The sequence below is a fragment of the Carassius carassius genome, chromosome 22 (genome assembly GCF_963082965.1).
Source record: "Carassius carassius chromosome 22, fCarCar2.1, whole genome shotgun sequence".
Lineage (NCBI taxonomy): Eukaryota > Metazoa > Chordata > Actinopteri > Cypriniformes > Cyprinidae > Carassius > Carassius carassius.
The window spans coordinates 8,738,137-8,751,940 of record NC_081776.1 but is presented as its reverse complement, the minus strand read 5'-3'; the positions used below and the strand labels follow the sequence as shown (position 1 = coordinate 8,751,940).

The 13,804-nt window shown below is 38.4% G+C and overlaps 1 protein-coding gene across 2 annotated transcripts; it reads right to left on the bottom strand.

The window, feature by feature from the left end:
- Window positions 1–388: 388 nt before the first annotated feature.
- On the bottom strand, window positions 389–12,400 carry LOC132098868 (dual specificity tyrosine-phosphorylation-regulated kinase 2-like). 2 transcript variants are annotated; one of them, XM_059505114.1, is made up of 3 exons: window positions 12,001–12,400; window positions 11,421–11,551; window positions 389–5,015 (listed from the first exon to the last, which is right to left on the bottom strand). In XM_059505114.1, exons 1-3 carry the CDS (start codon window positions 12,047–12,049, stop codon window positions 3,423–3,425), a joined length of 1,773 nt encoding a protein of 590 aa, XP_059361097.1. In that variant the 5' UTR covers window positions 12,050–12,400; the 3' UTR covers window positions 389–3,422. The 2 variants fall into 2 exon arrangements, with proteins under 2 accessions (XP_059361097.1, XP_059361098.1); XM_059505115.1 differs by having other exon boundaries at window positions 11,892–12,029.
- Between the last annotated feature and the right edge of the window lie 1,404 nt (window positions 12,401–13,804).

The following is a 13,804-nucleotide window of genomic DNA, read 5'->3' as shown; positions in this document are numbered from 1 at the left end:
TCAAATTGCAACAGACTTTATTTTATGTGCACACTGCAGAGGCAAACTTTAAAGTCGGATGGATTTTGACTGGCTTCCAATGTTTTTATCATTCATCGTATAAAAAAAAAAAAAAAAAAGATCCCAACAATATTGCTCCTGTTTTATCTTTATAGTTGTGGTATGGAAGTTAGAAAGATTTTTAAAACTTTATGGTTATTGTTATCGTTCTTGTGAAAGGGCCTTTAAAGCCATAAAAGTGTTAAACCATCAAACCTTTGTTTACTTACCTTAAGTAGTGTCCTTAACACAGATGATATGAAACGAAATACAGAACAAACTATTAGCTTAGCTTCTAGGTTTTCTTTTTCTTTTCTTAGATTGCTTTATAACATCACCACAAAAAGCATTTTGTAAAGATGGACATTAAAACTTTTATTATTAATGTATTCCAGCCACAACAATAAAATTTAACAAATGATCACTAGAAAAAAACTCTTCTTTTTTCTGCTGTACAATACATACAGTATCATTAAACTGGCCGCCAACAATAAAACCCCACTACAGCAATATATGTAGTGTTTTCAGCAGCATTTCACAAAATTAAAACATTATACATATGTACACATCCACATCAAATTCTCAACAAATTCACATATGTACAGAACATATCTGTGGCTGAATATAAACAATGTCAACTTTATTCCTCCATTTAAAGATTCGTTTAAAAAGAAAGAACTGACATCAGTTGACAGTGGGTAGCTAGTTTCAAGAGTTAGGGCATATATTTAAAAATCGTAAAAAGCATGTTGTTTTAAAATGTACCTTTCAGCCATGTAGTTTGATTTTTCTCAACAATGCTATGACTGTATTGCACACTGGGATGACAACTTGAGTCACTGTGGATTTCTTGGGGTTGCAGTTTTCACTGCTCTGAAGATACATCCAACCATGTCAAGTAACAGAGGTTTGGAGGTATGCTACATCTGACATTTTAACAGGTGATGCAACTGTCTAATAGAGCTCAAGCATCCTTCCCCTATCATTCGCTCTCCACAGAGGATTATCAATCTCAAGACATGCCCCTGACTGGCTTGATGGCCTCTTGATCAGGTAAAAATAAAAATTCTGGCTTCATTTCCCTCAAAGCCACTAACACAGAAAGGAATGCACTTTGGTATATACCAAATGCCCTGGATTCATAAAGTACAAGAATATCACAACAGTCTGAGGTAAAATATTAAAATGTGTTCTTATTGTAATTAAAAAATTAACCAAATGTATCACCTTGAATACTCTGATGTTAAGACAACAAAATGAATGCAGTGACGAAGACACTTGTTATGTCACTGTAATAATTGTTGTCTCTTACTAAGACATCCCTGTTGGAAAAGGGTCCTCTCAAATCATAGTATAAAAAACACTGAGTGTCCAAACTGCATGTGTAACCTCTACTGTGCGGCCGCTTGTTCCCAAATCCCATTTAATATGGTTTGGGAAGTATCTTTGGGCGATGCTCAAACATGTGCTCAAATCACCATGAGTCTTTCAAAATAAATGAAAGGGAGAATCATTGTTTGAAATAAAATGAATGGCATTGATAACCAAAGGCACATTGTATTAAACCTAAGGGCACAATTATTCCACACTGCTGTCAATTCAAAGAACAATAAAAAAGTGAACATTTTGAAATGCCTGCTGATGTTAGCAGGTAATTTCTGCATAAAGCACTATGGGTGTCCAAAGGGCCCTGAGCCCCTGTGCAGTAGGCCTGGAGGGCACTGTGCCAGTCTCCGTCAGAGGGTGGGGGGTTGAGGGATCAACATGAGCATTACAGCTTCACTGGTCTCCCTGACAGCCCATAGTTTGACCTACTTCCACACCCCCACAATCCATGACTGGTCGAAAGAAAGCAGGACTACCTCCTGCTATAGTAAGAGCTCAACATAGTGGCAGATATATTTCTTGTGCATTACACCAAAAATAAAATCCACATTCAGGCCACTGGTTCCACCCATATTAACTTTTCATTGACACAACAAAACAAGATAAATAAGTTAAACTTATTAAGATTTTACACCAATGTCAGTCAAGTTATTCTTTTCATGTCACAAATGCTATAAAAATGGCCAGTGTTTTTTGATCTAGTGAAATATTCTTTTTCAAACCCAATGGTTCTGGATTTGGGGGAAAAGTGTTATTAATAACTTATTTGTAGCATTATTCATTATTTAAAAAAGGGAACAAGAACCTTTAAGAATTTTAACTCTGGCCTGATATTAGCAAGTCCACACAATGATTATGTAACAATATGAGGATAAGCAATGTAGCCATCTGTATTATACTGAATCATTTGTCATGCTCTGCCATAACGTTGTCCACTTAAAATATCTATCTTCATTAGCATTGTTACTTGCTTGCATTCAGGTTAAATTTATTGTCCTGCCTTCCTATTCTTCAATTCTTAATCCTAGTCACTGCAAAAAGACAAAAACAATCTAGACCCTAACTTGCAAACTAACCCGTCTTCACTCATTGAGATTACACAACACTGTTTTGTTCCGTGAACATTAAGTTTCAAGCTATAAAACATTAATAAATAAAAAGGTAAAGCACCAGTTTTTTTTCCTTCCAGGACAGTACATGTTCAAAAGCAACTCTTCCAGCGAATAGCTTGTAATTACACGAATGTACACCGGTCAAGTACTACTGAGAACAGTATAGCCTAGTTTCTATCAAACCACATAAATTCCTTTACATTTGCCATCAATCTGCTGTAGTGTAGACCACTCTAGACACTTTTCCTCATTTAGTTTCTTTAAAGGAATGTCAAGAGATTAATAGGCACAAAACAAATCTATCATGTAAACATAAAAATTCTCTCGGCTACCTCATAACAGTCTGCAACATCCACTCTCCATTATGACCCTTTACTAAGTCTCTTAGAGTATGTTCTCTATTCTTGATATTGACAACAATGATGCTGGGAAATGCAACAAGCCTCATATCGCATAGCTTTTAGTAAAATGCATTTTTAATCCTCATCTATGAACATTCTATTGATCTGACAGGATCTGAGGGTGGTGATTAAAATTTTAGAAGCACACAAATCAATGTATCCTAAAATTACTTCATTGTGGCAAGGGCATTTAGGTATTAAACCAAGTGCAACTTTTTGTTATTACAGACCAGTTTGCATGAATGCTCCTTCAAAGCAGCATTCAACACAGCCCTGAGATAAAAACTTAAAAGTGTTGTTCCCCCTTTCTTGGCCATTTGAGCTTTCCTAGAAAAAAATCCAACTGAAAAAGGTGCTACGAAGCAGTTCATAAATGGCAGATATGCATTAACGACTCTTATTCCTAAAAATACCACACTTCTGAATGCTCAGCTTTGCACAATTTCCAATATTATAATAAAAAAAAAAAAAAAGAAACAAGTGTTCAACTGACTAATTTTGGCAATACTGTCCTTTGTTGTATATTCCCATTGGCATCAGTCATTTGTGCCAGGTTAGTCCTTAACTTTGTGGCTGAGCCAGAAGGGGGAGGTATTTTGGAGATTGAAGTTATAGCACCAGTACCCTCAGTGATCCGCTTTACTGTCGTTTTCTCCCCAGTGGGAGGTTTAGGCAAGCGTCTTCTGAGCCATGGGTGGCGGAGGGCCTGACTGGGAGTCATACGCAGGGACGGGTCCCACTCTAAACACTGTTTGAGAAAGTCCAAGAAGAGGGGATCGTCACACCCTTTAAGTGCTGTCATCCAGTCCCTGCTGCCAGGTGGACCTCGGAGTTTTCCCCTACGTGACCTTCCCCCATTCAACACCACTGAGCCATCAGGTAAGGTGGTGACTGTGCAGTAACGGGGGTATCCCTTTGAACTGATAAAATTTTTGGCTCTCTTAGATGAATCCTGTAGCTTCTGGGAGGGCAAACCCAGCAGCTCTATGACACATGCTAGTTGGTCCCCTTCATCTTCTCCAGGCAAGAGAGGGTACCCTGTAAGTAATTCCGCTAAGATACAACCTAAGCTCCACATATCAATTGGCATCCCATATCGAGCACCCAGAATGACCTCTGGGGCCCTGTAGAAGCGTGACTGGATGTAAGTGTAGACCCGTTGATGCTCGTAGCAGCTGGAGCCAAAGTCAATCACTTTTATTCCACTGCGCCCCTGCTGCTTCAAAAGGATATTCTCAGGCTTGAGGTCGCAGTGAATGATTCTGTTCTTGTGCAGGGAGTCAAGACACTGCAAGATGGAGTGTGCAAACTTGCGCACCAATGGCAAACTAAAGCCCTGAAACTTGTTTTTCTTGATAAGCTCATAAAGGTTCATGCTGAGCAATTCGAATGTCATGCAAATATGGTTGCGGAATGTAAAGTTCTCCAGCATGTGGATGACATTCATAGTGGAGTCCTTATCCTGTTTGCGCAAGTGTTCCAGAATGCGAATTTCCTCAGCTGCTTGGCGATGGAATCGCTTTTCATTACGCACCATTTTCAGGGCCACTTGCTGGTGGTTCTTGTGGTCATAGGCCTTCACCACCTGGCCAAAACTGCCTTTACCAATAACCTTTAGTACCTCGTACCGATATGCTATATGGTCATGGGGCACTTGAATGTAGGAGCCCTGATCATCATCATAACCTCCATTGTTTGACCCCCCAACTACACCTTGTCTTTTCTTTGCATTTGGACCTATAAAATAGATCTCAGGGTTGCTGAGGATCTCTTGGTGTTCAAACACTGAAAGTTTTGACAAGTACTGTTTCATGGCCTGCTCAGGAGTCAAAGGTGCTGGCTTGGGTTTGCTTTCAGTTGACTTGATGGAAGTTGAGCTGCCTTGTCGACACTCGCTGCTTTCTTGCTGCTTCTCTGGCATGGCTAGACCTGTTCTACTTGCGGGAGCCAACCCATTGGGTTGTGCAATCAACACAGTCCGTTTGTTGTGGTTTTCCTCAAACAGCTGTTGAACGTGGATCTGCTGGTGATTCCCAACGTGCAGATGGTCATTCATTGTGTGCTTATTGCCTCCAGCCTGGATAAGGTAAAACAAAAACAAGAGGCATCATTTGAGGATTGTTTCCAAAATAAATGAGGAAAACACAGCTGATTTACCATGCCAATTTTAAATTTGACACAAAAGAGACAGCTATAGAATCTTTTGAAGGTACTGAATTGTCCAAGTCATTTCAACCCTGTCCATGCTGACAGAATGGTACAGTACTGTAGCAAGCAAAATATTAAAAGCAGACTCTTAACAAAGTGTAAAGTGGAAGGGAGATCACTTCAGGCCAGATAACACCGTTGTTGTAAGAATGACTAACAATTTTTCCATGGTTTTCCAATTTAATTCCATGTGTATTTGCAAACACTATAAAAAAAAAAAGACAAGACAATACAGTAGATTCGTGTGCTAAGCATAGCCTGGACTGGGTATGACTAAATGCTCATTGTGTGTTCTTACAGGATCAAGAGAAATGAGGCTAACTAATCTATAGACCAGAGATCAACACACAATCTACATAATAAGAAGAAAGGCTTGACAGGCAAAATAAAAACAGATTGGGCACTTATGTCTTAGCCTAAATCTTATCCCATGCTATGCATTACATTATTAATCATTAAATCTTATTATTCTTGTAAATGAATAAATGTGTTCATGACTGCAAAATGTTACATAATTGTCTAAAAGATTAGTGTCCAAGGTGTAGAGTGTAATTTCTTAACCTTTCAATTCAAATGCCATTTGTTGTTACCTAGTACATTTTTTTAGGATGGGGAATTCAGACTTGTACACAAAGCTATGGGAGGCGTTTTTTTTGTTTGTTTACTTGTTTATTCAAGGACATTAGACATGAATTTCCTGCATTACTGAATCTCCTGCCCAGCAAGATGCTTGCTTCCTTGATGATGTGATTACCTCTGCATCTTGTTTTTACAAGGACATCCTGTTGCTTCAGTCAGACGTTTGTGGCAACCTTCTCATTCTACACGAAAACAGAAACTCTTACACCTTTGAACATGACTCCCCTTGACATGGCTGTTGTCCTATTATTTCAGACTGATAGTTTAACTCACCCTCATGTCGTTCCAAACCCATAAGACCTCCGTTCATCTTCGGAACACAGTTTATACGTTTAAGATATTTTAGATTTAGCTTGAACTCTAAATCGTAGGGCTCTGATACAATCTGCTCTTAAAGGAGAACTCCGGGCAATTTTTAAGTTAATCTTGATCGTTAAACCTTTGTGAGTACTGTCTATAGAAAAAAATAACGAACCGGATCGGAGCTTGCAACACGGAGATATTACAGCTAATGCCCAGAGCTCCAACTCAGCTAAGGCAGTTAAGAGTGTATTTGTGCCTCTTAACAGACACAAAATGCAATTAAAATGTCTGTCCAACATGAACAGGGCCCTTACATGACAACAAGATGCATTTAGCAACCTAGCCATTGTTTAAATTCACCTAAATAGTGTTTTAGACGGCTAGCTGTAGTCTCGCGCTGAAGTCCCGTGGGTACTCACTTGTAGCCGGAAAAAGGTAAATAGCAGCGCGCAGGTGGGAGGAGTATAGTGTGTGACGAGTGATGATCGGTGTTGCTCACAAGTGAAGAAGAAATGGTCCGCGTTTGTGCCGTTCCGAATTGTGGCAACAGAATGCGAAAATACAAGAACTTACATTTTCATCGTCTTCCTTTCCATGACCTCGAGATTCTGCAGTTGTGGCTAGTTGTACTTCAACTTGATGTGCAAACTCCCATACAAGTACTAAGCGCTAAAGATTACCGCATTTGCAGCGAACACTTTGACAAGGATGACTACACAGACACAACACAGCGGGGCCGGTTGAAGAAAAATGCCATTCCGAGGACGAAGACGGATGCAAGCACTGTGGAGGTAATGCTGCGCGCTGCTATTTACCTTTTTCCGGCTACAAGTGAGTTCCCACGGGACTTCAGCGCGAGACTACAGCTAGCCGTCTAAAACACTATTTAGGTGAATTTAAACAATGGCTAGGTTGCTAAATGCATCTTGTTGTCATGTAAGGGCCCTGTTCATGTTGGACAGACATTTTAATTGCATTTTGTGTCTGTTAAGAGGCACAAATACACTCTTTATCGTATATGCCCCCATAACTGCCGTTTTAGCTGAGTGGGAGCTCTGGGCATTAGCTGTAATATCTCCGTGTTGCAAGCTCCGATCCGGTTCATTTTTTTTTTCTATAGACAGTACTCACAAAGGTTTAACGATCAAGATTAACTTAAAAATTGCCCAGAGTTCTCCTTTAAAACATTCAACATACAGCCATATTTCTTCCTCCTTGTCTCACACAAGACAAGGGCAGTGACAATATGATGCACTGTTTAACAACAAGCCTCTAGTTTAGAAAAGTGTATCATTAAAAAATAAATGCAAACGTAACCAATAGCTAATCCTAAAGTAATAAACCAATCTTTAAAAGTGTCCAATAAATCACACTGGTTTAAATAAGTGTATGCTATAAAAGCATAGATTTATGGATTAGGTAAGGCAAAGGAGTCTAAATAATTTACCAGTCATCATTTAAAATAAAATCTCTAAAGTAAATTTTAAAGTAACAATTTTTGAAAATACAGAGATTATTGAGATTATGCATTGTACAAAAGATGGGTACTCTGATAGGAATCAGTGAATCTGAATAAAGCTTCAATTTCTTCTTTTTGTTTACTCGGCTGCCCTGTCGGTTAATTCAAACATGATCTGGACAGGTGGGGGTCGTGCAAAGGGCATGTTTGCTGACAGCCGTAGAGGACACAACTGGAGCTGAACAACAGTCACATTTGCTCTGAGAGATGTTGTGAGCATGGCAATCATTTTAACACTCACTTACTCTGCAAAGTACATATACCACATGGCAGAAGTACTAAAAAGCCATGGGACTGGCCTTAATAATGTTAACTAAACTTTGAAAGGTATGACATTCAAATTTAACAGGAAAGATATTTAGAACAAATATAGATAAGACAGATATTGCTGTCCTTGTAGTTACTATAATCACTTGAAGATAAGAATGTCTTCTTACATGTGTATATAATTCAAATTAACCTACCAAACAGCTTTGAAGCCAAATTTAAGCCAAACTTTTCTGATAAATGCTATATATAATTTAACTTTGTAGGCAATTGTAAAGCTCATAAGAAATTAATTTTTAAGACCTTACATAATCAGTTCTATATACCGTATACAAAATCAGCACTAAATTGTTGATGTAATCTGTTACATAAAGTACGAACGAGCCCTTCGAAATCATTAACTTAATCATCAACTTAAGCATAGTCACGTCTTAGGTCATCATGACACTTAATTACCAAGTAATAAGCAAGGGCAAGGTGCAATAATAATTATAATTCCCAGTAAGATTTGAAGCTTATTCTGCATCTTCTGAAACCTGAAAAAAATCCTAAATGAAAGCCAAGCATGGTCTGCATAGTCATATGGCAGGAATTCTGTCTTGTAAGAGAATGCAGAAATACAAATGCACCTACCATGTGAGCCGGTCTATATTTACCCCTATTAGAATGACAGCCAAACAAAGAACTCCTGGCTACTTAGTCATAAATGGCATTGGTCCAATTCTTTTATTAAATTCAGAATAACATGCCAAATACATTTATATGAACTGCAATTCTTTAAATATAATTAATAAACTCACTGATTAATTACTGATAGTTTTTGAATATTAGAATATCATGTTTATTATTCCGATACCATGCAAAACATCCTTGCCATGCAGACTCAATGTATTATAATTTGGATGTATAGATTTACATGAGGAAATTCATTAAATGACAGATTTCAGCTGTGTCTGTTGGCGTCACTGATGGCCTGAGCATTTCCCATCCCCCACTAATGGCAACATCTCCATACAACACATCAGCCAATGACTGAGAGAGCCACTGGTCATTACTACTACTACTAAACATAAATTTATTTTATTTACCAAAACATGGGGTACGACATGCGTTTTGGTTTTCCAAAATTTTTTAACTACTGTCAAGGTCTTCTTACTACGGTTTCTTAAAAATGCTTAGTTTACAAATAAAGTGCTGTTTTTCTCCAACCAAATCTAATATTACACCGTCTAATCATCAAATTTCATTTTTAAGCCTTTATCCATGCAAGACATTGTCAGACCCTTTCTGTCATGCATTACCAATTTAACATCTTAAAATACAGCATACAACATACAGCTTGGTTATTCTGAACTCCACTAAGCATAGCAACATTAATGTATTAACAACATTCACAAGCAATGATCAAAATCAAGTAACAGATTTGCATTCTGTGTGAAGAATGAACCATTACTTCAGGGCTCTGAACAACATATGCTATAAAGCATGGAAGTCTAGGAGGTCCCTGCATGCTAGGGGGTCTGAAGAAAATTTGGAAGAGAAAAAAAATATTTGAATGTATTTTTTAGGGCTGTCAGAGGTAATGTGTTGACAATAATCTTTATCTTACTCACGGAACTATTCTTTGTAAAATTTTAGTGAACCATTTTTGTGGGTGTGGGCAGGGCCGTAGCTGGGGCTTGCGGGGCCCCGGTGCAGGTTTTACCAGTGGGCCCTGTTTGAAATAGTTTAATTTATATGTTAATTCTATTTATTTATTTGTGCTAATTGTACAATGTTTACGTTGTTTCATGTTTGTAGGTGTCCAGGTACAGAAAACAAATAATTAAATATAAAATAGCACTGCATAGTCTTCACTGTAAAAATTAAATTAACAGTCAAACCAAAATGTATTCAGGCACGTTCAACATTTCTCACATTATCACAGTTTATTTGCTCTCGTTTATAAAATGGTAATAAAATATGACAAGAACTCAGAGTTGAACTGTCAGAACAAATTCATCTTGATAATGTCAGATAGCTTTGATAGAAAGATATGTAATGGATTACAATCAACCAAAACTTCAGACAACTGTCAGTATGACAATATTTACACAACTATCAATACTTTGTTGAACAGTTACCAAGCAATGCTTGATTTTGTTCAGTCTGTGGTGTGAAAAGGTTGCATTAGCAGTTCAGGAAAAAAACATGTAAGCAAAACATGGTGAGGTCAAAGTGTCTGAATAATTTTTGGTCCCATTTTGTTTCGTTTTTTTCTATCAATTTCACTAGTAGTCCAATGAATGAAGATTTTTTGGGTATAATATGTCAAAGCTCGCTTTATTTTGCTGTACTCTCTTACCTAAATTAATTATAGTGTCCTACACCTACTACTAAAACTTAAAAAAAAAAAATTCTTTCATTTTCTTGGATTAACATTACAGCAGCTAGTAGCTAAATTAGGCGCGGTCACTTTAAGAGACGATGAAGCATCCAATATAATACACAAATCCGATATTTCTCTCAACTGTTTACTTTCATTTAAAGCCTTAAACGACAGTTTTTTCGAACATACTTTCCAAGATGGGTATTTTGACTTATTTTGTATGTTTTTGTCGGTACAAGAGCAAAAAGAGGCAAATTCTGTGTTAAAAAAAGTGTTTTGAGATGCCTCTCTCTGCGTGAGCGCTGAACACCAGAATGCCATGGTGCTGAAATGGGCTTTTCACATCCTTTTCTGTTTGTTTAAACTGAGATTTGTGTTTGTTCGTTCAGGTGCAGGAGGAAGTTCGAGTAGAACTTCGCAAAGGAGGGCTCGGTTTTGCTGTCTGTGAGACTGTGAGATGCGTGCGCACCAGTGATGCGCGGGTCAATGTATTAATAACCCGCACCCGACCGACGTTTTCAACTAATCCGTTTGCAACTCAGACCCCAACAAAATTAAATAAAATATTGTACCCGACCCGCTTCCTGACCCACATTTTTAAAAAGGAACGTAGGCAAAACTAACTAGGCAACCACTTATTTTGGATCAACCAGCGCATCATTGGTGCGCACAGAACACAGCGCGCTTTCTTGTGTTTGAATGATTTAAACTCTTTTGAATGTTTAAACTGGAAAGTTGTCAGGCTTAAAAACCCATGAAAATGATAAGCTTTCGTGACGACACGCAGCAGTGGCCTGTCAACTGTCCTGATCGACTTTTAAGGCTAGCCTTAGCCGGTCGGTTGAGATCATTGGGGTCTCCCCCTCGGCCGTGGGCCCCTATAATCGTCACCACCTTTCACCCCACTTGCGACGGCCCTGGGTGTGGGTGTGTGTGTGAGAAAAGCACTACATAAATAAATTTGAATTAAAATGAAAATGACATTTTTTTCCTTCAGGTACATACATCTCTAACATTAATCTATAAGGGTAGGGAAAACACATACAGTAAACTAAATACAGTTATTTTTCAACATAATTTAAATAAGTATTAGAGTAAGTACATGCGACTTTAAAAAGCAAAACAACAAAGAATGTGATTTGCATGGTGGAAAGTGCAAGCAAGAAGGTACATTTTACCTGATGAGAGTTGCTGTTCCTGAGTGGTGGTAATGTGACGGGTGATGTGGCTTCAGTCCCTGCTCCAGTCCGGGGACCCCCGATGCCCAGTCCTGGGGAAGACTGGAGCTGGCAAATCTCACCCCCTTTGCCTGTGAAAGCAAGTAAAAATGTATTTGGGAAAATGTTTACACAATTGCCAGTCAGGATGTAATTAAAGGCTAGCTTGTCCAAAAAAAGGAAAAACTATAGCCCCGTGATGTTACATGTAGTGATACATTTAACAAACGACAAACAAAATCAACATAGCACAACGAAAAGCCATTAATCCAACGCTCTTGGCTTCTATATCTAGTCTCTATAGCAACAATAATAATGAACAGATAAATACAATAACAGCCGGTTTCCCAATGCTGTTTCCGGGGCTTATTGCTACTGTACTCGACCATGCAGTCAACGGCGAGTAATGAAACTAAAAGCTGCGAGCTTTACACGCGTTATGGAGCATTTAAATCGGATAAACAATCCATCTCCACAATCAAATCCGGAGAATAAACGAGACCGGCGTCGCCCTCTTAGATCCGGGCATTGGGTTCCTTACCAGTCGGGTAGACAGCAGCAGCAGCAGCGCAAGGTTTCTTGGTTAACATGGCCGCTGGAGAATCACACACAAACACACAGAGAGAAAAGCCACTTCAGAGTCTCCCCTCCTCCCTGTGATCACCCACTCTGACTGCTGCTACTCCAATCAGCTACATCCAGACCTGAGCGAGCAAACTATCGGGGCCGCTTCCTCAAATGCTACCCGAATTCGCGTTACCATCGCTTGGAAACGTGCACAACAAACAAAGACGCACAAATGGCTCTGCGCTGCTCCGCACTTTTGGGCCTAGGAAATTCTGCACAGCCCGTGGCATTCTCTCACATACATAAAGTAACCGGGATATACTTTAAACCGGTTTAGGGTGTTGTCTGCCTGGACTTATCTATCGCCCTAGTTCGCCTCCTCCTACTTTACTCTCCCCTCCCCGTGCGGCAAGCCCTTTTCACATTTCAGTTACTACTTGTCAAATTGTAATTTTTCGTGAACTACCCCTTTGAGGAATAATAGTAATAGATAATAGTCACATCTGGAGTAAATACCAGAACCAAATTAATTTTTTAATAGTGCCTTTGTTAAAGATATCTTTAACCTGCAGTACATCAGAGGTAAAAAACAACAACAACAACTATATAAATACAGTTTCTTGCACAGACCGATCGTTTTGTGTCTTTACACATCAATGTATCGTCACAAGCAGCAGGATTTAATTTAGTTTTGTTTATGTTTTTACATTTTTTTTAATTGTATGTTTTAGCCGTGATTCCCATTCACATCCATTATAAGACTGACAAACTGCAACGGTTTGAGTTAGGGCTGGGAAAATAAATCGATGCATCGCAAATCGAGAAATTATTCAGCATCGATTCAGAGATTTTCTGAATGCACCGCGATTCTTTCTTGAATCGATTCTGAGATTAGTTTTGAACAGCGGATGGCACTGCATGCTTTAGAAACACCCGTACTCTGCTCGTTTCCAAATCATTACAGACACTTGAACCCTAAAATAATCATTCATAAAATTCGAAAAGGTTGAAGTGAATTACAAAAGTGTTCACAGTGGGCTGTGTTTACATTACTCCTGCATCATAAAAGCATTCTAAGATGAAAAGAAATTACATGACTCAGCTGAACTCACAAGCACTCTTTAGCACTCTTCTTCATGAGCATTTGAGTGTGCGGATAAAAACTAGATTAGAGTGCCATCTGCTGTTAAAATCTAAGCTCAGAAAACACATCAGATGCAAAGATGAACAGAGGTCTTACGGGTTTGGAACTACATGAGGGTGAGTCATTAATGACATAATTTTCATTTTTGGATCAACTAACCCTTTAAACCATTTATAGTATGTCCTGGTAACTTGAATGAATGAATGAATGAGTGATACAAAATGCAAGTCTACTACTAAAATGAAAAAGTAAGAATTCATGTTAAATTGGCTTGCCATACTCCGAGAGCAAAGTCCACCAATCACAGTCCCAAACAGAGCACGAATTATCTTAGTCACACACATACTGTACTTTTTTTCATGCTTTCATCATACTTTTTCATGTTTCATACATAATAATAGCATGCAATTATGTGATTAAAATGTTCTTGTGAGTTTGAAGGATCAAAAAAAAAAAAAAGAGTTGGTATTTCACAGTCATACCTAGAAATGAAAGTGTAGACTTTCTTGATTTCATGTAAACATTCTTACATGGGTGTGGTAATTAATCATATGAACATTTATATTTCCCCCCTCTGAAAGTTGATGTCTGTGTCAAAGCTCTGTAAAAGGTAACACCCAAATCGCCTTAAATA